The sequence below is a fragment of the Poromitra crassiceps genome (assembly GCF_964638095.1).
Source record: "Poromitra crassiceps genome assembly, chromosome: 21".
Taxonomy (NCBI): domain Eukaryota; kingdom Metazoa; phylum Chordata; class Actinopteri; order Beryciformes; family Melamphaidae; genus Poromitra; species Poromitra crassiceps.
The window spans coordinates 12,174,361-12,200,989 of record NC_139638.1 but is presented as its reverse complement, the minus strand read 5'-3'; the positions used below and the strand labels follow the sequence as shown (position 1 = coordinate 12,200,989).

Here is a 26,629-nt window from a genome sequence, read left to right as displayed (position 1 = left end):
CATGGGATTATTCAGACACATTATTATTATTGTTCTTTTTGCATGTTTTTTTGGGGGGTTCCTATCTGGAGGCAAACTCCAGACAGAAAGGCCCTTTTGACAAGCCCACCTGGGGAGCACTGAGGACATGGGGATGGGGACACACCCTCAGCATCCCAGCCAGGAATCAAACCCATGACCTTCTTGCTGTGAAGCCACAGCCATCTGGGAGAACCCTTCACATGTTGCTGCTCCACATTGTTGGCAATGAGCGATAAAGTATGTCAAAAACGAGTTTTGCAGGTATTTAGTTATTTCTTTGGTTACTTTAATCTCTGTAGTACATCACACAGTGAATAATTATTTTCATAAAACAAAAGGAACTATATATTTATTTGTATATGGATTTCTAGAAAATATGTGGAATGTTTAAAGCCATTTTTCTCACGTTTTACTTTTAGACACACAACAGGTTAAAATACTCATAACCTTTGATATGAGAGAGCAATCTCAGACATTCACAAAGTTAGGTGGGGGAAGGGTTCCAAATTTAATGGAAATGTGCAAAAAACAAAATGTCAACTTTTCAGGGGTTTTGCAGGCCACCCCACACATATTATGCCACTTACTTTCATGGTGGTGCTTTTTGTTATGAATAGTAACTACTTGTGGATTCTCTGTTTCTGCCACAATATATAAATATGCCAATCTACTGTATTCTTGTAACCTGTTATATTCATGTAGCCCTCCAAAATCAAAAATTTAATCAAAAACAGCACTCACAGATGTCTATAAAGTTTAAACTTTTAATGCGCACAGCAGCAGTAGTACAATGGACGCGTTTCAGCCTCACAGGCTTTCCTCAGCGTTGCTACAAACAGTGGGTGTGACCCTATAGAAGCCAGGGCCATGCTGAATGAAACCAGCTGTTAAAAATGCATGCATCAATCAATCAATCAATCAATCTCAAACATTAGGGTATATCTAGAACAGACAGAGTGGTCAAAAACATACATAACAAATAAATAAGATGACCACACAGCTAATCAGAATACATCGACATGACTATTAAATCACTCACAGATCCTAAAATAAATAAATCTGTGAACAGGTATTCAAGTATAAAGACAAATATAAAAAAGAAGTAGCCTAGATAAATATGGACAATTGTAGATATACAAGTGTCAATCTGTATAAATGGTATCTGCCACAACGATATAAGTAATACCAAAAACACATTAGAAGTAGCCTATGAGAAAAATATAAGAAAAATTTAAGAAAGCCCCTCAGTCTAAACCTGCTTGACTGCCCTCCAAAATCAATCTGATCCTGGTGGATTGCAAAACAAAATATCTAATTCAAATCTGGTTTACAATTTCAAAAAAACGGCCCATGGAATCCAACCGTAATCCAGCCTGGACCAGACTAATGGAATCTTCTTCACACATCGTGTTGACTACTACAGCACAAAACTCCTGGATAATCGCCTCTTCTCATTGACAATGACACGCTGAACAGCCAATAGCTGATCAAAACGATGACGCTGATCCACCAATCGCAGCCGCCACACGCGGAGGAGGGTGCGCAGAGTAGCGCAGAGCGCATTTCATTTCAGCACTGGGAGCTCTCCGTCTGCACGATCCTGCCTTCCTCCAGCCAGCCCCACTCCACACACAGCCTAGGCGACTGACGGTAAGAAGAACACAGCACAGACCACACAGTCACTGCGACACATCAACCACTATAGCAGATAGAATATTAAAACAAAACAATTAATTGTAGGTTAATTGTGATCTCAACACCCACCAGCGATGGATTATATCTGCGACGCCGAGGCGTCACTTCAGTTTGGCTTCCTGAAACCTGTTGACATCCTTGAAATGGGATTAGAATGTCATTCAGGGAAATAAAGCCAGGACACAGGCTAATCGTCTCGGCTTATACTATAGCGATGACAGCGAATGTGTAGCGTTAACGTGTTGGCCAGACATAACACTGCTGGTGTAGGCGTTGTTTTCAATCGTATTAACGTGAATTAACAAGGCAATGAATCCGCTGTTATCTGCCCTCAGATAGATAACCATGATTATGTTGTACTGTATGTAGCCTAGTCGTTTAATTGGGAGCTACTAGATATCAATAACGTATAAACTAGCCTGGCTGGCAGGAGACCTGTCATGTTCGTGTCACTTGCTTACTAGACTCTGGAAGGAGAGTCTAGCAAGCAAGTGAGACGAACATAGCACAGTTCCGAAAGGGGCTGGCAAGAGACCTGTGTCAGGTTAATTATCATTAGTTAGCTACAGTAGCACTGCAGCTAGCATCACTGCCTTATCTGACTGGCTGCAGTAACATTGTAGCTAAAAGGCTCCTGCATAAATATTTGTAGGCTATTTGGCTGTTTTATCTTTTAAATCTCTTCTTAAAAAGCACTTATATCGCCAGGCCGTTGTATAATTTACTCTTATTTGTATTTATTTTTTACAGTAGGCTATGTTCTTGTTTTCTATCTAGCCTACCTATCAGTTTTTAACTTGAGAACAAAAACATTCTAAATTGAACCCCATCTCACTTTCTGTTGCAGTGTTTGCTATGGACAGAAAAGGAAAAAAACAACATTAAGGTGGAGGAGTGAGTGACCATTCCGTGAAAACCATCTATACGAGGGATCAGCCGAGCAGCATTTTGGTAAACAAACCTGGGTGGCAACGGCAATGGAACCCTATGGAGCCTGAGTTTGAGCGTCTGACTCTAGGCTGACCCTGTTTACATTTTAAAAACTGCGACAGGTCACACAACTTTAACATTCTACTCAATTCTACTCTCACTCAGAATGTCAAAATATAGCCCAAGCGATGTGATGTATAGTTTTTGAGATATTAACATTTGTTTGGCACAACTCATACTAGTTAACTGCCGCAGGGTTCCGCATTTCTGGGTGGCAAGTGACGTCACGCTGATTTGTCCTATAGTAACCTTGCAAGCAAGCTGGATTCTCTCGCAAGATCTAAAATCCCGCGAGATAATCCATCTTGGCATCAAGCTCGGCCTTAGCGTGAGTGGCTGAAGCCGCCGAACACCTAGCCTCAACGCCAGACTCGTCATCAGTCATTCTTCCTTCAGAGTCTCGGGTCCGGACCCCCTATATCCACTGCAAGCCCGGCTAAATGGCTGCACGCGATATACACATTATCAATCACAATAAAACTGTACTCACCCACAATGTTGTTATCCAAGATTTGGGTGCCATAACACTCCCAAATAGTGCATAGTTTCCAATACCAAGCCCTTTATTGACATGCCGGAGCCGATGCTCAAAATTGTTGACTGCAGTACACCCTCCCAACCACTGATCATCATCAGGTCGAGTGGGTTCCTCGGGCAATGATGGATCGCTATTCCTCCCTCGCCTGCATACAAGTCCCAATAGACTACATGCACAACTTCTTTACTTCCTGAAATTAGTACAGCTTCTTTATTTCCTGTCCTACACTATTGGATGAACTGATTAATCAGTTGTGCCTGATCATTATTGTGACTGCAGCACACCTGACATTAATCAGTTCATCCAATAGTGATGACAGGAAATAAAGAAGCTGTACTAATTTCAGGAAGTAGTGGAGTTGTGCATGTAGCCCATTTCTCCTGCAGGGACGCAAGACAAATTTCTGACTTTGTCCGACAATAAAGTGAAATCTAATCTAATAATCTAATCTAAAACAAACTAAAATCTCCAAAAGATCCCAGGCTACACTTTTGGGTAGTGGTCACACCACTACACCACCAGGTCCGCTTGTTCTTGGCTTTTGTAGATAGGGAAAGCTACATGGTGATGGTCTCATTTAGTGCAAAATTCAAATTTTCACATCTTGGTAAGAATGACGAAATCAAAAACATATGGAGGTATTAGATCATTTACAATTTGTCTTTATTATTATTATTATTATTATTATTATTACTATTATTATTATTATTATTATATAAGTCAAACTTTATATCAGTGGGATGATGTAGTCTGGGGTGCAAGGAGGGAGAACAGTGTAAGATGATTCCTGTGGAATTGGGGGCGGGGCGATCTATTATGTAAAATCACCAGTATGTGAAAATTTTACAAAGAATTGGCATGCTTTCTACAGATGTAGGTAGTAGTTATTTGCGATGTGATGGATTAATACAGTTAGAAGTTTCTGCTCTATTCCCTTTCCATTGGCGTGAATAGTGATACCGGCCCATTTGTGGAGGTCCTCCCTGGGCCAAAACAAATGGAAATGGCTAAGGAAACCATAACCCATAGCTTAAAGTCGAGCTTTGATTGATTGATTGATAACTTTATTGAAACAATAATGGCTGAGTTTCCCAACAAAGAAGCTTCTTAAGAGTTAAGAAGCTTCTTAAGGAGTTAAGAAGCTTCTTAAGGAGTTAAGAAGGCTCCAAAGAAGTGTTTCCCAAACGCCTTCTTAACAGAAGAGAAAAATAAAAAAAATAGAAGGCTCTTAACACTTTCAGTGCCACGGCCCTTGGGCAAAAGGTTGCTTGCTGTGCCACATAGGCCGCAATGCATTTTAAAACAGTCATATAATTTCTTTAATAATTACTATGTAAACACTGAACACGCACAAATAACGATGAGACTCTCTTCTATCACCTGCAAAAAAAAGTTTATTGATCCCATTTTCCGTTCTTTAGTTATGAGCCGGAGAAGATAGCTTGATCGAACGAAAAACAGAGCTTTTTTTCTACGAGCTGAGATAATGAGCCTTTTGTGAAATTAAACATTTCAAGCACATCACTGACTCTGAAGCTAATTTTCTGATGTAGTCACACCTCAAAAATAATTTCCTTCAATAAAACAGTGAAGGCAAGGGAATTTTGTTTGGAAGAATAATATTTTTAGCTGAAACCAGCAGCGCTGGCGCCTGCATGCGCTGCTGGTTGCAGCTTCTTGCTGATCTTTTGCTGCTGGTGGGCATCGGATATTCTGGCTTGCGTTTGCCAACCCTGTCCTGCTGTCTGGGTCTGTGTTGTGTACTTGGCTCTGCGTGCCCACCTCCCCCCCTCCTCCTCCCCCCCCCCCCCCCCCCCCGTTGTGGGAGGAGTAGTGTCTCTCTGCTCTGCTGTTTTCTCGTTTTCTCTGCCTGTGCTCAGCACTGAAAAAGTCAGCTAGATCCTGCTTTTTTACAGCCGCGTGTACCAGCTCCCATGCTTCGAGTTGAGAATAATAACAAATCCACGGCTGATCATGTGTTGCAGCGGACACGGAGGCTGTTGCAGCGGACATCGAGGTGCTCAATTGTGATAGCAGATTGGCTGCTGCAGGGGCACAGCTAAACGTTGCTTCAATGAAGCCGCTGCATACGGACGGATGCGATGCGATTTCCTTCCCCCCAATGACTTCTTCTGTGTGTTTCACTCCACGTTCTCTCATCTGGAGAGCGCTGTCGCCACCTAAGGGTTCTGTAAAATAGGTTAGACACATTCAATACCTCTGAATATTGTAAGAGGCGATGTAAGAGGCATAGATCGACACCCCCCGTCAAAAAAAAAAAATCGAGTTATGACGCCATTTGGCGTCGCTGGCACTGTACGGTAAATTTCTAATGACGCCATATGGCGTCGCTGGCACTGAATGTGTTAAGAAGCATCTTAACTGGAGCGGCTCACTAGATGGCACTCTGAGCCCACCAGTGGGCCACGACTCAGTGGTTGAGAAACACTGTTGTAGAATAACCTAATCATGGTCATGTTAAACTTTATTAAACATTATTTATTTCAGACATGGACTGCAGTTAAAATTGCTTTATATACACAGCATACAACAAAACAGAGAAACACTACAGAATTTAAGCGACCTTGGGTTCTGTGAAAGGTGCTATATAAATCCACAACATTATAAAAGGAATCCATTCTGATTAGAGGAATATAGCCTACGGTAAAACATTTAAAACACAAGTAACCATACATACAGGGAAGATTTTCAAGTGTTCCCTAATTTTAAACACTAAAGGGTGCATGAAAGAAAGGAAAAAGGGAAAAACACAAGAGGAACAGTGGACACAAGTATCTCCTTTTGCCTGACGCGGCTGGATCTGCCAGTGTTTTGTCATTAAGAAGGTGTTAAGAATGCCCCAGACCCTTCTTACAAAACCTTCTTAACGAAAGATCATCTTAGCGCTAAGAAGCTTTTGGGAAACGCAGCCTTCTTAACGGAAGATAATTGGAAGATAATTTTAGGCTAAGAAGCAATCGGGAAACACGTTGGCTTCGTTGGCTTCTTACGGGAGCCTTAAGAAGGGTCAAAGAAGCTTCTTAGCGCTAAGAAGCTTTTGGGAAACGCATGCCTTCGTAAAAAAGCAATTGGGAAACGCGTTTGCTTCTTAAGGCGGCCTTAAGAAGGGTTAAATTAGCTTCTTAGCGCAAAGAAGCTTTTGGGAAACCCAGCCAATAGCAGAATTGTACAAGACAATACGACAAAAACTATTGATCAAAAGGAATAAAACACAATAAAGCCCAAGGGCTTGTTTCCATTGTGGTCCTTAGTGTGGGACAAGTGGAGTGAATATGTATGCAGGTAAGAGCGCGTGTGTGCAACACAAACAATGAAAACATTTTACACACAACCATACATTCAATGATAGATTAGTCATTGACTGAATGGTTATTTACATAACAACCAAAAAATGCATCAATCAATAAATAAAAAGATAGAGACCAGCTCATATAATAAAACAAAGACCTACCTAGGGTTTAAAACATACGGGAGATAAAAGAAAAAAAAGAAAAGGTTAGGAACCCAATTGGGGGCCAACCAGCCATTTTTTCAAGGCAAGCTTAAAAGAGAACCTGGAATTAAGGGTCTTTATACTCTCAGGGAGTTTGTTCCATAAAATAGCTGCTGAGTAAGAAAAGGTACATTTACCCTTTAAGTTTTAAATTTGGGGAACAATGTTGGAGGTGCTTCCTCTTGTGGAGTAGCCATGTACCTCACTGACTTTACAAAAGTAGTCAGAGAGGTAGCGAGGAGCCTCCCGTTTAAAAATCCTGAAAACCATGCACAGTTTGATCTGGGAAACCCTCTCCTCCACTCTGAGCCACCTAAGGCTAAGGAAGTGAGAGGGGAGGAGATGGTCTCTGGGATGCAGTTTCAGAATAACCCGTATTAATTTATTCTGGGAGGTCTGAAGCCTGTTTTTAAGTTTAATGGTGATTCCCGTGAACCAGGAGGAGCAAGCATAGTCGAAGTGACATTGAATCAGAGCATTTGCCAAGGTTTCAAGGGCTGAACCCAAAGATGACTTTTCTTTTCTTTTAGTTCAAATACCTGGGTATGCAGTGCACCTATTTAATAATGTATGCAAAGAAAATCACAAAAATCTAATTTCTTTAGTTTTTCACACTTTTTCACAGCAAAAGTTCATTTTTCAAGATTTCATTGATAACAGTAATGTACAGTTTGCTGACGTCACCTAGTACTATAATGAAAGAAGGGCTTTCCGCACACTTAAATTTGCACTAAAATTCACATTTATTGTGAGCTTTCGGTCAGCAAGACCTTCATCAGAGCATACAGAACAATCAATGACAGGCTAAGAACAGGATCAGGATTCACACTATTGAGAAGATTAACAAAATCAGTCAGCTCATTACTGGTCCCTTGGAAAATGCAAAAGACATCGTCAAGATATCTAAACCATTTGAGGATTTTGTAAAAGAAGGGGTTTCTGTTAATGTCAGAAACAAAGACAGCCCTAATATATATATATATATATATATATATATATACACTGAATATTGTGCAAAAGAAATTCCTTTGGGGCTTTATCCACTTTTTCTTGAATTCAAACATTGTGTGTGTGTGCTTCTGTGTGTGTGTGTGTGTGTGTGTGTGTGTGTGTGTGTGTGTGTGTGTGTGTGTGTGTGTGTGTGTGTGTGTGTGTGTGTGTGTGTGTGTGTGTGTGTGTAGGTGAATATGTCCCAGGTGAAGCAGGTGGGCTTGCTGGCAGCAGGCTGTCAGCCCTGGAATAAAGACGTGTGTGCTGCTAGTGGCGACCGCTTCGCCTACTGTGCTACTCTGGCCATTTACATCTATCAGGTGAAGTGTGTGTGTGTGTGTGCGCGCACGCGTGCATAGGACTGTATATGTGTGTGTTGGATGTTTTTGTTGTAAACATGTAAAAAAATATTTACATGTTTGTTTTTTACTTGGGGGTTGAGAAAACTCTTCGACCTCGTGGGTTTCTGAAAGCAAAAGAAAATCCACACGAGAGTGAAAAAAGTATTGTGATCACGGTAAAACCAGACTGTTTGTCTTGTTTGTTTTGGGTCCTACATTTTGAGAGCTGTGGCTCTGTGTCAAACGCCTGGGGCCCTATTCTCCCACAGGCCTTCGGCGCTAAAACGGGCCTTAAACGCAAAAAAACGTGCCTTGCGCCTGCCTCGGGAAGATATCAACATGACTTTAGGCTGCCAAATGCGCTTTAGGCAGAATGGGCGTGGCGCACTCCCTGAATGGGCGAGAATGGGCGTTTCGGCCTTAAATACCGGCCTAATGATATCTTCCCACCTGGCGTAAATTTAGCGCTTTGCGCTTTTGAAAACCAGGCCTATTCAGTGCGCCAGTTGCGCGGAGCGCTCCTCTGCCTCTCCTCTGTCACCATTCTCTGTGTCACTCCCTCTCTCTCCTCAGTCTGACAGGCACAATACGACTCTCTCTCTCTGACTCCCTCGCTCAGACAGACACAACACACGTCCCATAGGAAAAATAAGTTGTAAGTTCACTGCCTGGCATGTGAAATGTCCCAGCATGCATTGGGCTACTCCATTTCGCTACTAAATAGCAACCAAATGAGCCGAAATAGATATAAAGGTAGATCTAAATAATGTGTAATGGTAACACAACCTGCAATTGTAGAACATTTCAATATTGGACCAAATAAAACATCGAAATGAAAACACCACCCTATGTGAAACATATATGTCATATTGGGGCTATATATATCCCTTGTAGATTTAACGTGATTTAGATGAGTGACAGTGTAACGCGGTTCTACTGTCATGTCCTACTGTGATGTCCGCTCCAATAAATTGGCTCTACTTCACATTTTAGTTTTACAATAAAAACACATTTATGCAATGACTTTACATAATGTAGGCTATATTTATGTGCATCATCCTACCTGCAGCAGGGGAGAAAAAACGATATCTTTCTGGACAAACTTTCACCAATCTAATTAATCTCATCATATAGGCTATATTTTTCTAGCTGATGCGTTTAGAACATTCTTTTCACTTTCATCTTGCTATAGTGTAGCGTATTTACATGCTTGCAGTATTTAAACTGCAGTTAGATTGGTTTGAGAAGCATAATAATATGGAATAATAGCCTATATATGGAGACAGACAGATGGGATGAAGGTAGGGGGGGGGGAGCAGAGCGCTTGGCTTGTCTGGTTTTACTGGATTTCTCCGTGGAATTGGAGCTTAAAAGGCAAGCTTGTGACTCTTTACTGCACTTCTCCAATGAGCAGATGGTGCATAATTTTACACTTAAAAGGCGTGGTTATAATGCTTGAGGCCGCGTGTAGCGCCGACACCAAGATATCGAGTGCGCTGGTCCACACCCACTAATCTGGGCTGCGCCAGGCCCTAAACGTAGTTTCTACGCCGATGCAACGATAGGGCCCCTGGTCTCACGCAGTCTCCTGCGAGCTGCAGAAGAACCCCAAGATGGCGACGGCCACACTTCCATACTCTAGGCTTAAAAACAGGAGTCCAAAAACCAATGGTCACATGACACTGACTGTGATGTCACTGTCTTTCTATGGTTTAAGCACCATGATTGGCTCGAAGGTCCAAGCACCGCCCAGCCAGGAAACTAGAGGTGGCACTCATGTTACTTGACTATGCATGACACAATATACATGATAATAATAATGTAATATAATACGTAGTACAAAAGACTATAATAATACATGACATGTCCTCGGCTACACCGTAGAGAGAGAGAGAGAGAGAGAGAGAGAGATCAAATTCTTAAGTACTTATTATTATTATATTTATAAATTATTATTATTATTATTATTATTAGACGCATTTACATACTGATGACATCGTCCATCACCCCAACCCTAATTGCATACGCCCATACAACACAAAATTTCAATATGAGATTATACTTCCTGTTTATGGTCATGCCTTCCTGTAACCTTTTCATAGTGGGAACACACAACTCTTTATACACAGCGTACATATTTTAACAACTGTGCAATACCTGATATCTGATGTATGTATACAGCTTATTTATACGTAGCTAGCTTATTTATGCATATTTACATTCATATACTGTACATAATTTCCTTTCATACACATATTCAAAATATACTTTTCTTTCCATACACTTATTATTATTTAATTGTATATAGTAGTAATGTAAATGTTTAGCTATCCTTTGTTATTCTTGTTTGTTTTAGGATGACCATACATTTTTCTTTTGTGTGTGAGTACATTGAGAGTTAAGCGAACCGGAGCCTATTTCCTTCATCCTTCACATACTTGGCCAATAACGCTGATTCTGATAGCATAACGCAAGCATTTTGCGGGGACACACCTGGTTTGGCATGGTGGAAAAACCGGCGCAAAAGTGGCTGCTATCGTGGCCAGACCGCAAAATGGCAGTCTGCACTTGTCCGACGATAGCATAGACTGACTGACGGCACACAAACCGGCCTGCAAGCGCAAAAAGCAGATAGCGCTTGACGACGACAGGGCCTATAATCTACTTTTGACCCTTAATCTCCAACCCACCACCAATTACAACACATTACCTCACTAATGAACTGCGTTCTCACTGGCTATTGGTCTCCACTCACCTCACCCTTAACTGGGCTCTCATTGGCTATTGGTGGTATTTGATTCACACATACTGTACCCAGTGGTGTAGTCTACCTTTTTTCAGAGGGTATACTGACTCTGACCCCCCCCACCCACCCCCACCCCCCCATCCTGTCGGGGGCCGTGGTTTCGGACGGAAGTGGGCGGAAGTTCGACCAATTTTTGGTTGTTGTTGTTCCTCCCCAAATTTACAGAATAGCTTCAGCTAGTGTCCTCTAGAGAGAGAGTGGCGTCAGCGGAGGACCATAATGCAAGACTCATTAGCCAATGAACAGCCAGGAATGGGTCTCGCGCTACTTTTGCATGCTAAAATAAAGCTGATAATGTACAATTTGATTCAAGGGATGAAAAACCCTTTCAAAGTACAACACAAACTGTCTATTTTGCTGCAACTCGACAGTGCTGCTGCTTTTACTCAAGAGTTCCAGGACCTTACTTCCTGGAAAAAAACTGATCCATTGCCCCACGTGATAGCCACCCGTCAAGCTCTCTCTCTCTGCTCAATGCTGTAACACCATTTTATTTTGAAATTCAGTTGACTTTGCCATTTCCCACGGATATTATCGCGTTTTTCTTTCATGGCTTGACAGAAAAGTCTGCCTTCACACGCCTAGTCGGCTTGAAAATAGAACTCACGTAAAAATCGGCGCAGCTCAGGCGAGGCGTGGGTACACGGAAGGTTCACGTTGAGGCGCCCTGTGTACACAGCCTCATTGACTAAAAAGGACGCCTATTTAAAAGCGTGGGTAAAGGCAAGGCTTGGGTGCTGTGTGTGAACGTAGGGTAACACACAGAGCGCACAGGGTGAATTTTATGAATGGAAATTGAAAACGATACGTATCATAGCGCATTTCCCAGTGCGCATACGCAAATCTGAGTCATTTCGCAGTGTGTATACTGCGTATACCTGCGTAGCACGTAGACAACACCACTGACTGTACCACAAGTAACACGTCCTCATACCGAAACGACAGAATAGGTATATTTGCACTGACTCCCAAAACTATTATGCTCGAATCAACACAGCTACTTCCTGGTTAGGGGAGCACTGAGTCAGCATTAAAAACAGAACACGCCAGGAGCCCAACCCGCTTCTCTCACTTGCCGCCAGAGGTCGCCGCTACTTCTTGGTTACAGCTCACGACTCTGGCACTGCACACATGCATTTACTCACACGGCACAAGAGGTCACAAATGGCAACATTGTTCATTTTAACACCCTGGGAAATTGACCAATATTGTTGTTTTTCTTACAAGGATGGTCTGACCACTGGACTTACTCAAGACCTTGCAGATGTTGGGTCATCGAGAGCCAACATGCCAGCTCAGATCAGTCTACTCTGTACATATTTAATCTGTAAACTCCTCACACTAAGAGATCATCCTTGCTGACCGGTCATTGATTCCAACCAAGCAAGATATGCCCTTTTCCATCCATCTATCGTCATGGAAACATGAGGTCACTGGCAAACAAGATGGATCTTTGCCTTTGTCAGTAGAGGGAATATTGTGAAAGCAACCTAATGTGTTTCACAGAGACATGGCTACAGTACTATTACAGTACTACAGTACTACAGTGCTACAGTACTACAATACTACAGTACAAGGCAATACACTTAAGTCATTCAAGTTGATGTACGTTACATGAACATGAGTAAAGGAAAAAGTATCGGCTACATCAGGGGTTCCCAAACTTAAAGGATGGCTTTACCGATGTTGTGCTCGTTATTTGGGTGAATTTAGTTAGGTAAAATAAAATATTAATAATCCAAAAATTATTAACACATTGACTGCCAGCCGTTTTTTTTTGCTGTAGGTAGCTTCTGCCAAGCCGTTTTTTGAGGATTCTGGCTCATTTTACAAGAGCCGAGGATTATTTTCTGCTTGGAGTTTGTGAACATACAATATCTCAAAAGTACTAATAGAATGTGTACTTTCTCTGTCTAAAAGAGTTAGTTTGTAGAGTTAGTAGTTATGTAAGCATTAGCAATTGAATACAGCATGGTTTTAGCGTCAGAAAAAATATTCAGAGATAAACGGCTTTTTGTGAAATTCGATCACTTTAACCATTCATTTTTGGCATCAGTAAGACCTAAACAATAGTTTTGAACAGTAATTTCCTCCATAACAGCAGGAAACTCCCCTCTGCTCAACTCCTCCCTCCGTGGGCGTTATTCTTGGCTGCAGCGCCCTGTCACAAGCACTTTCCTACCTGTGCAAATGCACTTTCTCATACTCTCGACCTCTCAAATAAATTTCTGAATAGAAATTAAATTACTCTAAATTAGAGCGAAAAAGAAACAAAAAAGAATGGGTTGAAAATCCCATTCTAAAAGCCTTTTATGGCTGTTTCCAATTTGCAAAATAGCCTGCTGCACCACAAGCGTGTCACCAGTCTCACTGCCCCGCTGCCGCTGTGCGGCTGTGCCTGGCTGTGCCTGTCTGCGTGGCCGCTCCCCGAGGAAGCCCGGCTGGACTCGCCCGCCTCCCGGAGCCCTGGCCGAGAGCTCCGATGAAGCCCCTGCGACTCTGGTCATATTTACGCTGCGTGCCTCAAAGTGTGCTCCATCCGCAATCCACCATGCACGTTTGCAATCCCGCACCGCCAGCAATCAGCGCGGAAACGAAAGCGCCTCCGCCAATCCATTTTCATGAGAATGGAATCCATTTTCATGAGATGGAAATGGATCACACTGCTTTTTGCTTGCCTTCCTACTTCCTTGTCGCCACTTAGTGGGTCGGTGGAATGGGTTGTACACGTTGTACACGTCCAATACTTATATAAGATATGTAAAAGGGTTAGATGCACAACCCCCCGTTAAAAAAAAAAAATCGATGCCAAAAACGTGTTTACACGTTGTTGGCAGTCAACAGCTGGATTCTGAAAACGTGTTTACACGTTGTTGGCAGTGAATGTGTTAATATTTCATAAAATTATTAAAATATCAAAATATGTAATCCTTGATAAGGATTAACCTAGGGGCACCACCTGCGTTGCAGGACCTAACCTGAATCACCTTTAGTCTTATCTGAAGTGGGGGAGTTTCTAATCCTTAAGCAACAGTTCACCACAGCTATCACAAAATCACTCTGAAACAGTTGAATTCTATCAAAAGTTGACACTATTTATTATATATAAAATAATAGAGAGGTATTAGCAATACAGTCAATGAATTTCAGTTATAACTAAGTTATATTCTAAAACACTTCGATGCATTGGGGGAGAAAGCGTGATGTTATGAGAATTTGTCTGCAGGGAAAGTGTAAGGCACCGGTTGGACACTAGGGGGAGGCAGAGTGTGTGTGTGTAAGTGGGTGCGTGGCTGTGAAACTATGCCGATCTCTACCCAAAATGGCGGACCTGGAGTGGTACGCCCGACACAAAATGGATGACAAAGGGGTGTGTGTTCGACCCCAAGATGGACGACACAGGAGTGGGTGTGTTCGACACAAAATGGAGGGCACAGGAGTGTAAGCTCGGCACAAAATGGAGGTCAGCCGACCAGTAGCTATGTGTGTGTTTTTATAGGGGAAAGGTTCGTGCACGCGCTTACGCACGTGCCCGTGAGGGAGAACTAACGCTGTTTAGATGGAAAAAGGCCGCGAGGTGCTCACTTCACCACGGTTAGGTTTAACCAACGTTTAACTGGTGAAATGAGTTCCCCTCGGCTCATAGGCTATCTTAGACCCGCTTCAGCGGCTCGGTGAAGAGTTAGATGGCTAGCGTTTAAACACTCGGATTCAGTAATGCATGTATGAGCACAATTACAGTCAGACACAACAGTCACAGATTAATTTACAGTATCATATCAGTCAATCATGTATATCTATAGATATATATCGTCTAACTCTAAACAATTCTAAGCCCTGACTTGAGTGATCAATTCAGTCTCTTACTTGGCGTGCGCGCTCAGTCCTGCACACGCGTGTGCAGTGGTTTGTTATGGTCGGTCTCGCAAGGTTCCTCCGGCGCGGAGGGGGGGATGCTCGTCTAGCGTGCGTCCGCTGTCCCGTGAAGGAAGGAGTGGAGGAGTGAGAGCAGGCAGTCGAACTCAGCTGGCCACGTTGGGTTCTTGGATCTGCTGTCGTCTCGGTGGAGAAAAGGGGGATCTCACAGCTCGCTTCTTCGGGTTGAAGGCACTCGCCTGGTCGAGGCGATGCGGGTCGGGTTCAGGATATCAAAGCTAGCTTAGCTCTGATGTAGGTTTCGTCAGGCCTGGTTGCGGCCTTGCTGCTCAGCTGCGAGGAGGGGGGAAGGGCGGTTTGTCTCGAGTTAAACCACACGTCCTGCCGTAGCGATGTGCCACTTAGAACTTCTTAACAGAGAGAAGGGGGTTTGAGACCCGGTCTCTCTGGGTTACATGAGATCCTGTCTGCAGCTGAGGCCACGTAGGAACTGAAGATTTTCGGCTTCAAACCTGTATATAATGTGATATGCAGGGCGTGTCTTTGCTGTAGTTGAGGCACACCGATTGGCTCATCTTATCTCACTGCGGGGGAACAAAAGAGTCGGCTCGGTCCCCTGTAGTTTTATCAGAGGTGTGTTATTCAACTAGCCCAAGCACATGGGCAGTGTTTACCTTCTCTCTCCGTTTGTAATATAAGCACATGGGCAGTGTTTACCTTCTCTCTCTGTTTGTAATATAAGCACATGGGCAGTGTTTACCTTTCTGTTTACCTGAAAATCTTCCGGGGCCCACCCAACCCTTTAATCATAACTCTGAATTTGCCGCCAATAGTCCTGATGGTGGCGGTACAGCGACCGTCTAAAGTTTAAAACTTTGAAAATTCATAACAAATCAGTCATATGTGCTACGGCTTTGCAACTTTCACTGAAATGTGGGCCCAAGTGAGGAGAAACCTTTGTACACTGCAACCTATAGCCAATTATGAAGTCCAAAGACTGCAGATTATAGAACGCTCATCCATAAGAGACTTGAGACTTGACTTGGACTTGTGACCAAAGACTTGAGACTTGACTTTGACTCTAGCTCAAAGACTTGAAACTTGACTTGGACTTGACGTGAGCATCTCTGTCAGTGCCCGGCCACGACCTATTGCTGCACAGCAGCTATAATTTTATATTATATTTTTTTATTTCATTCACACAGAGCATGTAAACTTGGGCATAAGGAACATTAATCATCCGTCCACATACAAAAACATTTTGGCAAAATACCCAAAAGCAGATTGCCAACCTTTTCTCCGCCTTTACTCATCAGAAGTATTTGCATGCATAACACATTTCTTGAGACCAAATGTGATGAGCAACAACAGAAGAAATCAATCCACAAACTATTAATGCTAGGCTGTGAAACATGCTACCTTATCTGTAAAGGGGAGACTGGTGGGTACCAATTGAACCAATTTTCATTCAGATAAATTGAGCTGAGAGGTCAAGGGACCCTTTTCAAATAGTTTTCCCTTGCCAAAATTGTTTGTTTGGAGCATTATTTATTCCGCTTCCCGACAAGCTAGCATATTATGCTTGATACCAATGGATGCCTTCTTAGGTCTTCTAGTTTATTCTGTTAACAGGATCTCCACTGTAGCTTTAAAAATGACCCTGCTACAGCCATTTGTTTGCCGTGAAAATCGGGAGTGTTGGCAGACCACTCGCTGCCCACCTGCAGTACCTCCATGGCCCACTAGTGGGCCGCGGCACACACTTTGGGAATCACTGGACATTATTATATTTTTTATGGTTATACTCTTTGCCTTATGATTATCATGTCTAAAAGTCATAGTCCACCAATCATTTTATTTAGCAGAACACCACTGCATAGCGGTTTCATAAAACTATGCCATTCCAGAACTGTTCTTTATCTCTCTACTTTTTGTCTTTTGCCTTCCTTCTCTCTCTCTGATTCCCTCTCTGTCTTCTCATAGTTGGACCAGCAGTACAATGAGTTTAAATTGAGATCCATCATGTCAGAACATAAGAAGACCATCACAGCCATCAGCTGGTGTCCTGACAACCCTGACTTGTTTGCCTCAGCCTCCGCTGATAACCTGCTCATCATATGGAACGTCGCAGAACAAAAGGCCATAGCAAGACTGGACAATACCAAAGGTAGGTGATGACAGATAGATCAACTAATGACAGATGCACAAATACATCTTCACTATAACATCTTTTGTTTAATGTATAACTAAAATGTGAACAGAAATCTTTGAAATTGGTGCAATATTGACCAAGATCTTGCATCAGACCGCTACAATTAGGCTATGCGATAATTCCCATAGATTTACATCCCAGGTGTTATACACATTAGCATAGCTGCAGCATAGACTTACAATGGAGACCTAGGCATTTAGATACATGTAGGGCCCTATTCTCCCACAGGCCTTCGGCGCAAAAACTGGCCTTAAACGCAAAAAACGTGCCTTGCGCCTGCCTCGGGAAGATAGCAACATGGCTTTAGGCCCTGAAATGCGCTTTACGCGAAATAGGCGTGGCGCAGTCCCAGAATGGGCGAGAATGGGCGTTTCGGCCTTAAATACCAGCCTAATGATATCTTCCCTCCTGGCGTTAATTTAGCGCTTTGCGCTTTTGAAAACCAGGCCTATTCAGTGCGCCGGTTGCGCGGAGCGCTCCTCTGCCTCTCCTCTGTCGCCCTTCTCTGTGTCATTCCCTCTCTCTTGCTCATCAGTCTGACAGGCACAATACGACTGCTTGAAAAAAAGTTTGCCGGTTCTCTCTCTCTCTGACTCCCTCGCTCAGACAGACACAACACAAGTCCGATAGAAATGCAACAGCCACACATGTGAAATCTCCCAGCATGCATTGGGCTAATCCATTTCGCTAATAAATAGCAACCAAATGAGCCGAAATAGATAGAAAGGTAGATCTAAATAATGTGTAATGGTAACACAACCTGCAATTGTAGAACATTTCAATATTGGACCAAATAAAACATTGAAATGAAAACACCACCCTATGTGAAACATATATGTCATATTGGGGATATATATATCCCTTGCAGATTTAACGTGATTTAGATGAGTGACAGTGTAACGCGGTTCTACTGTCATGTCCTACTGTGATGTCCGCTCCAATAAATTGGCTCTACTTCACATTTTAGTTTTACAATAAAAACACATTTATGCAATGACTTTACATAATGTAGGCTATATTTATGTGCATCATCCTACCTGTGCAGCAGGGGAGAAGAAAAGGTAGCAAAACGATATCATTCTGGACAAACTGTCACCAATCTAATCTCATCATAGGGATAGGCTATATTTTTCTAGCTGATGCGTTTAGAACATTCTTTTCACTTTGATCTTGCTATAGTGTAGCGTATTTACATCCTTGCAGTATTTAAACTGCAGTTAGATTGGTTTGAGAATAATATGGAATAATAGCCTATATATGGAGACAGACAGAGGGGATAAAAGGGAGGGGGGGAGATCAGAGCCCTCAGCTTTTCTGAAGCCGGACTGGATCGCTCCGTGGAATTGGAGCTGAAAAGTGAAGCATGTGATTCGTTTACTGCACTTCCCCAAGGAGCAGAGAGTGCATAATTATCTGCATAAAATAAAATACAGCTCAGCATTCAACACCATAGTACCCTCCAGGCTGGTAAGCAAACTCAAGCATCTGGGACTAAGCACAGCGATGTGTGACTGGATCCTGGACTTTCTAACAGACCGCCGCCAGGTGGTGAAAGTGGGCAACCTCACTTCCTCCCCACTGACCATCAGCATAGGCGCACCACAGGGGTGCGTCTCCAGCCCCTTCTGGTATGACCTCTACACCCACGACTGCGTGGCGACTCAAACTTCAAACACCATCGTGAAGTTTGCAGACGACACGGCGGTCGTGGGGCGGATCTCCAGGAGCGACGAGACGGCCTACAGAGAGGAGGTGGAGGCCCTGGAACAATGGTGCCAGGACAACCACCTCTCTATGAACGTCTCCAAGACAAAGGAGGTCATTGTAGACTACAGAAGGGCGGGGGGGGGGGGGGGGGGGGGGGCGCACACCCCCCAATCACCATCAACGGCACAGTGGTGGAAAGGGTGGACAGCTTCAAGTACCTGGGAGTCAATATCCACCAGGACCTGACATGGGCCAACCACACCGCCACTGTTGTCAAAAAGGCCTAACAGCGACTACACGGACGCAGGCGCCTGAAGAAATTCGGGCTGAGGCCAAAAATCCTCAGGGACTTCTACAGAGGCACCATTGAAAGCCTGCTGACTGGCTGCTTCACCACCTGGTATGGGAACTGCACCACCATGGACTGCAGGGCGCTAAGAAGGGTGAGGCGCGCGGCCCAGCACGTAACAGGATGTGAGCTGCCAAAACTACAAGATCTGTACAACCAGCGGTGCCTCAGGAGGTCCCTGAAGATCATCAAAGACACAAACCATCCCCACAACAGTCTGTTCTCCCTGCTACCCTCAGGGAGGAGATACAGGGTCCCAAGAGCACGCACAAATCGCTTGAGGGACAGTTTCTTCTCACAGGCCACGAGACTCCTTAACATATACAAATAGTGTAGTAGCCGTACTGTACCGCACTGTAGATGCTACCATTATGTATGACTAATGTTCAATAGTATGTTTAATTAGGTATACGCTATTTGCACCTAACAGAATGTTATTATGTTTAATTATGTTTAAAGTATGTTCATGCCATTTGCACTATGGGCAGTGAACATGCCACTGTCTGTGGCGTGTCTTACTGCTTTATTGCTTGTTGCCTCTTGTTTTTTATTTATATATCTTTTATTTTTTGCACTATGTTGTAACGGAGCCTACAGCACAAGAATTTCACACGTGATACTTGTACTACGGAGTGACAATAAAAATCTTGAATCTTGAATCTTGAATTTTACACTTAAAAGGCGTGGTTGTAATGCTTAACTCATTGAGTGCCAGCCACTTTTGGAGAACGGACGCTCCCAGTGCCAGAGTTTTCAGAGCGTTTTCAGTGATTTCTCGAGGCCCACAGAATATTGTGTGATATTACTATGTAAACACTGAACATGCAAAAAGAACAAGGAGACTCTATTGTATCATCAGCAAAAAAAAGTTTATTGATACCATTTTCCGTTCTTTAGTTATCAGCCGGAGAAGATGGGTTGATTTGAGGAAAAACAGCCGTTTCAACTTAGAAGCTGAGATAATCACACTTTTGTGAAAGGAAACATTTCAAGCACATCACTGACTCTGAACCTAATATTTTCTGATTTAGTGACACCTAAAACATTTGAACAGTCATTTCCTTCAATAAAACAGCAAAAACAAAGGAATTTTCATAGCAAAATATTATTTTTTAGCTGCAACAGCAGCTCTGTGGGATCGTCACTTTGGCTGTTTCCAAAGTTTTTATTGAATAATTCAAAAACCCCTTCACCAAAAAATATAAAAATTTACATACGGCAAGTAGAGACCATGAGTGACTATGCCAGAAAGAATGGGCAGGATTCATCCATAGGTGGCGCTATACACGTGTGTACAACATGTGTAAGCATTTCAAAATGCACAACTTTCTTGAATAATTCAAATTCAAATCCCCTTGACCAAAAATGTTCAAAGAACAGTTCAAATGGTAACAGAGGCCGCCGGTCCCATCTGTTTACCAGTAGTACCATGGTCTTCATCGATTACTCTACGCTGAGAGGAAAAGCACGCCGTGCTAACAGAGGCCGCCGGTCCCATCTGTTTACCAGTAGTACCATGGTCTTCATCAATCACTCTACGCTGAGGAAAAGCACGCCGTGCTAACAGAGGCCGCCGGTCCCATCTGTTTACCAGTAGTACCATGGTCTTCATCAATCACTCCACGCTGAGAGGAAAAGCACGCCGTGCTAACAGAGGCCGCCGGTCCCATCTGTTTACCAGTAGTACCATGGTCTTCATCGAACAGTTCAAATGTTCAAAGTACAGTTCAGTTATTTTGAGAAAAAAAGAAAATAAATTTGTACAGTTATGTATGTACTATGGGATGCTGCAACGATGCAAGTCCAGTTCAAAGTTATTGTTATGATGTACAGTTATGGATGTGAGTAGTCCAGCTGAGTGTGGTAAGCTATGAAACACACTCCTGAGTGCAAGGCGACATCACAGGTCTTGCACCTTATTTTGGTCTCGCTGCGCTTGCCCCTGCTTGTGCAGACCTTACACCTTCTTGCTGGTCTTGCCTTGCTGGTGGGCCGCAGGTAATCCAGAATGTGTTTGCCAATCGGGATATTGAGCCTGCAGTCTGGGTCGGTCCTGTATGGTGCCCTGCGTGCCTCACCCCCCTCAACTGCAACTTCCTCCTCCTCCTCCTCCTCCTCCACAGGTAGCTTTGAGGTCCATGACTTCACCACCCTCCGCATGAACTCCAAGAGGGTTTTACACTCCCCTGGGTTCCTGGCTTTGTAGAGGATGTAGGCGTTGAACATGCACACTTGGAACAGATATGCTACAAACTTCTTGGGCCAGTTCAGTGTCTTCCGGATGAAGGGGTAGTAGGCTATGTTTTGGTCCAACCTATCCACCCCATTCATGGAGGAGTTGTATGCTACAACACACTCTGGCTTGAGCTGAGCCACTTTGCTTGTCTGTCCCTTCTGCCACACGTCCACGCTCTGCATGGTGTCTTTGTGGCACGTTGTCACCATCTTCACCAGCCGTTTGTCCTGCCAAGCTAAAACCATCACCCTCTCATTGTGACGCACAACTTTTCCCCCCACCCCCAGCTCAGCCTTTGTCACCTCCCTGATGATCGGAGGTTCCCCCCTATTTTTCCTCAGCGTTCCACACACATTAGTTTGTGCTCCCAGTAAACGCTCACACAGTGCAACAGAGTTGTAAAAGTTGTCCATGTAGAGCGTGTAACCATGACCTGGCAGGCGATCGAGGAGCGAGAACACAGTGTCTGGCAGAGTGTTAGGTACCCCAACATAAGGCTGCATGTTGAAGCAGTACCCTGTGGCAGAGTCACACAGTATATACGATTTGATGCCATACTTTACCGGCTTCTGTGGGTTATACACCTTGAAAGACAGACGGCCCCTCCACAGCATCATACCCTCATCAATACAAATGTTTTGACCTGGTTGGTACAGCTCCTTGAACTTGTTGACTAAATAGTTCAACACAGGACGGACTTTAGTCATTTTGTCTGTCGCATCCTGTGCTGCACTGTCACTGTAGTGAAGGAAGCGCCAGATCAGTTGGAACCGGTTCCTTGCCATTGTCTTGTTGAAATAGGGAGTTGCATCTATTTCGTCAGTACTCCAATACAATGCAATGCTTGGTTTCTTTATGTAACCAGTGATGAACGTGAGTCCAAAAAATGTTTTCAGTTCTAGGACTGACACTGGTTTCCAAGCATTACCCCTGCTATGTGGCAGACTGTCCGGGTGTGCTTGGAAATACTGAGTGGCAAAATTGTTTGTCTGGTCCACAATGTGCTGGAGCAGCTCATCGGTCAGGAACAGCTCCAGGAAGTCAGCTGGCAGGCCGGAATCCAGCTCCGCAGCAGCATTCTGGGGTCCACGCGTTGCACTGAAGGGGATCGGGTTTGGTTCCCAGTCTGCCTGCTGCCAGCCTGCATCTTCCCCACCTCTGCTCGATGCAACTGTAAATGATTGAAATATATATAATTATCAAATACATTTTTTATTGCTTGGTTATGTGTATATATATATATATATATATATATATATGTATATATTTTTTTACCTTTCTTCCTTCTACTGCATGTGGGAGTGGGAGTGGGTGTTCTCCTCGATGTAGGAGCTGTAAATTATTAAAATATATATATAAATTATCATAAATACATTTCATTATTGCTTGGTTTTATGATGTGTAGGATATATATATATATATATTACCTGTCTTCCTTGCACTGCCCGTGGAAGCCGTGGGAGTGTCTCTGCTCGATCCACAGTCTGTAGAAATATATAGGCTACAATTATCAACCACAATTGACCACAGTTTTATTGCTGTAGTTTTACTGACTATAATGCCTGAACCTGCTCAATCCATGATCTGTGGAAATATATCTACCATAAATATACATTGTGTTATTGCAATGTTATGGCTATTTAGAAAAAAAGTTTTACCTGCTCTGCTGCGTGTGTCAGGCGACGAATCTCTGCTACCTCCGTCAGGCGACGAATCTCTGCTACCTGCAGATCCATAATCAGGCAACCACTCGTCGGATGAATCTGGATCCGGCTCACTGAATTCATCCGAAGTATCTGAAGTTTCAGTTGTTTGCTGAGATGAAAATATGTCCGATTCTTGACCAGTATCGTCTTCTTCATCTCTTTCTTCTGCACGCTGAGAGGAAGCGCGCACTCCACCATGCTTCACTGTGGTGGGTGGAGAGCTAACGCTACGCTGAGAGGAAGAGCACCCCGGTCTAACGGCTCTGGTGTCTACATCGATCACTTGTTCTTCTGCACGCTGAGAGGGATAACGCACCCGCCTACTCCTAGCTCTCCCACGCTCTGTGGTGGTGGTAACAGAGGCCGCCGGTCCCATCTGTGAAGAGCGCCCAGATCTAACGTTAGCTCTGGTGGTGGGTGCCGTGGCAGTAAAAGAGGCCGCCGGTCTAACGTTACCTCTGGTGGTGGGTGCCGTGGTAGCAACAGAGGCAGCCAGTCCCATCTGTGCATCGATCACTCTACGGGGTGCCGTGGTAGCACTAGCAACAGAGGCAGCCAGTCCCATCTGTGCATCGATACGCTGAGAGGAAGAGCGTCCAGGTCTAACGTTACCTCTGGTGGTGGGTGCCGTGATAGCAACAGAGGCAGCCAGTCCCATCTGTGCATCGATCACTCTACGGGGTGCCGTGGTAGCACTAGCAACAGAGGCAGCCAGTCCCATCTGTGCATCGATCACTCTACGGGGTGCCGTGGTAGCACTAGCAACAGAGGCAGCCAGTCCCATCTGTGCATCGATACGCTGAGAGGAAGAGCGTCCAGGTCTAACGTTACCTCTGGTGGTGGGTGCCGTGATAGCAACAGAGGCAGCCAGTCCCATCTGTGCATCGATCACTCTACGGGGTGCCGTGGTAGCACTAGCAACAGAGGCAGCCAGTCCCATCTGTGCATCGATCACTATACGGGGTGCCGTGGTAGCACTAGCAACAGAGGCAGCCAGTCCCATCTGTGCATCGATCACTATACGCTGAGAGGAAGAGCGCGCTGGGCTACCGTTAGCTCCACCAAGCTGCACCGTGGTTTCTGCAGTGGGAAAAGTTTTTTCCTGGTCGCCACCAGAAGTGGTGGCACCGGTATCACCACTAGTGCCTTCTCCAGCGATCGCCACACGTTTAGGCACAGAATACAAGCTCTCTTGCAGAGTAAGCTGCTTGTACTTCTCGGGTTTCCTCTTACGCTTTGCCATGTCTGCCTCATCAAAGGATCGCCGCTCACTACAAAGGACCACCGCGTTTCCGTTTCCCCAAACGACTTCTTCTGTGTTTCTACTCCACTTTATCTCATCGGGAGAGCACTGTCGCCACCTAATGGGTTTGTAAAATAGGTTATAGACCTCCAATACCTACAATAATTGTACAGGAGATGCAGGAGGCTTTGATCGACGCCCCACCGTCAAAAAACGCATTGGACGTCGAAAGACGTCCATGGCACTCAATGAGTTAAGGCTGCGTGTAGCGCCGATACCAAAATATCGAGTGCGCTGGTCCATGCCCACTACTCTGGGCTGCGTCTGGCGTTATGCGCAGTTCATAGGCCGATGCAACGATAGAGCCCGTAGTGTAGCAGTAATGTTGGGATAATGTACATTGCCTGCTAGTGTACAGTAAATGACACCTGTGCTACAGCTATGCTACACTAGATTGACTTTATAACTTATTTACGTCATTGGACACATCGGGACAAGTGCAAATGCCTGACTTGAAAAATAGCATAACGCACCAAGCTTGCCTAGACCGGAAGGTTTACCAAGCTTGTCAAGACCAAAAGGAAAGTTTCCAATGCAATAAAGAGCCAAAGTAACGACTTGCCTGACTGGTATCTCGTGGACCCATTGCGTGAGATTGCATGTCGCATGCATGTTCCTTACAAGCACATAAACACTTTGTGTGGTTAGTAGCACCACGTTGTATTATCGAATGTCTAATATACCGGTATATGTATCCACTGTTTTGTTTTTCTTTGTTGTTGTTTGTTTTTTCTTTCCTTTTCTTTTCCGGTATCTGAGCCTGTTCCGTATTGTAAAAAAAAAAGAAAGAAAATAAAATATTGGAAAAAAAAGAGAGCGAAAGTAACGTCACTTCCTGCTTTTCTCTGTTTGTGTGTGTGTGTGTGTGTGTGTGTGTGTGTGTGTGTGTGTGTGTGTGTGTGTGTGTGTGTGTGTGTGTGTGTGTGTGTGTGTGTGTGTGTGTGTGTGTGTGTGCGTGCGCATGCATGCTTATTTCCCTCTGTCTCATTCCCTGATATGCTTAACATGAAGAGTTGTTTAAGGTTAGAGTAACGTGAGCATCTCTCTCCTCTTCTTCAGGTATCCCTGCATCTGTCAGTTGGTGCTGGAACTCAGCTGATGGAGTGGCCTTTGCCTCGCATCGCGGGCCCCTGTATATCTGGCTCTATGGAGCTCCTGACCCAGGGCTCACAATACATAAAGAAGCCCACTCCTTCCTTTCTGATATTTCTCTGTTCAGATGGCACCCCACCAAGAAGGGCAAACTGGTGTTTGGGCACACGGACGGGAGTTTGTCAATATTTCAGCCAGGTATGTGGACATATAAACAGATGGGAGGCAGGGAAACAAAGGAAGACAGACAAACAGACAAAGAAACAAACAGGCACTAAGACAGACAAAGAAACAAACAGGCACTAAGACAGACAGACAAACAGGCACTAAGACAGACAAACAGACAAAGAAACAAACAGGCACCAAGACAGACAGACAAACAGGCACTAAGACAGACAGACAAACAGGCACTAAGACAGACAGACAAACAGGCACTAAGACAGACAAACAGACAAGAAACAAACAGGCACTAAGACAGACAGACAAACAGGCACTAAGACAAACAGACAAACAGGCACTAAGACAGACAAAGAAACAATAAACAACACTACTCAGAAGCCAGATGCTTTGGTTTAAAGCTGAAAACATGTGTTTTGGGGCATTGTTACCCTTTAAACAGGTACTAAAATGTTGTGTGCTGCATTCGGTCCTTAATAAAAACATGATGTGATTGAAACCCATGAACACACACACACACACACACACACACACACACACACACTCACTCACTCACTCACTCACTCAGACACTCATTAGCCTGCCTGTCCTGTGTGTGTAGGGTTGAAGAGTCAGAAGCATGTGTTGCGTCCAGAGTCGCTGGAGGGGACAGATGAGGAGGACCCGGTCACCGCTCTGGAGTGGGACCCTTTGTCCACTGATTATTTGCTGGGTAGGACATGGTATTAACTATGAATATGTCTTTATTTAGCTTGGTTCAGTGGTTATGAATATGTCTTTATTTAGCTTGGTTCAGTGGTTATGAATATGTCTTTATTTAGCTTGGTTCAGTGGTTATGAATATGTCTTTATTTAGCTTGGTTCAGTGGTTGTCGAACCTTTTCTGTCATACCCCCCTTTGGAGGAAGACAACTTTTCATGGCCCTGCCCTGACAAAATGGGCAAGTTTAACTTTATTGAAATAACATCAAGATCATGACCATTCCTTTCACCTTTCTTTCAGTAATGTATGTTGTGCAAATACAAGAGCAGCTTCCACTTCAACTTTATCAAACCACTTTTTATGTAAATGGCAA

At 44.0% G+C, this 26,629-nt stretch overlaps 1 protein-coding gene across 1 annotated transcript in view; it reads left to right on the top strand.

Moving 5' to 3' along the window:
* Positions 1-7,945: 7,945 nt before the first annotated feature.
* Positions 7,946-26,629, top strand: part of LOC310795251 (WD repeat-containing protein 17-like) — a gene marked incomplete at both ends in the record, with an annotated part of 124,543 nt that continues 105,859 nt past the window's right edge. Inside the window, 4 exon segments of the mRNA XM_083657311.1 lie at positions 7,946-8,068; positions 16,755-16,938; positions 25,344-25,574; positions 26,155-26,265. Coding sequence (XP_083513437.1) covers positions 7,946-8,068; positions 16,755-16,938; positions 25,344-25,574; positions 26,155-26,265 — 649 coding nt within the window.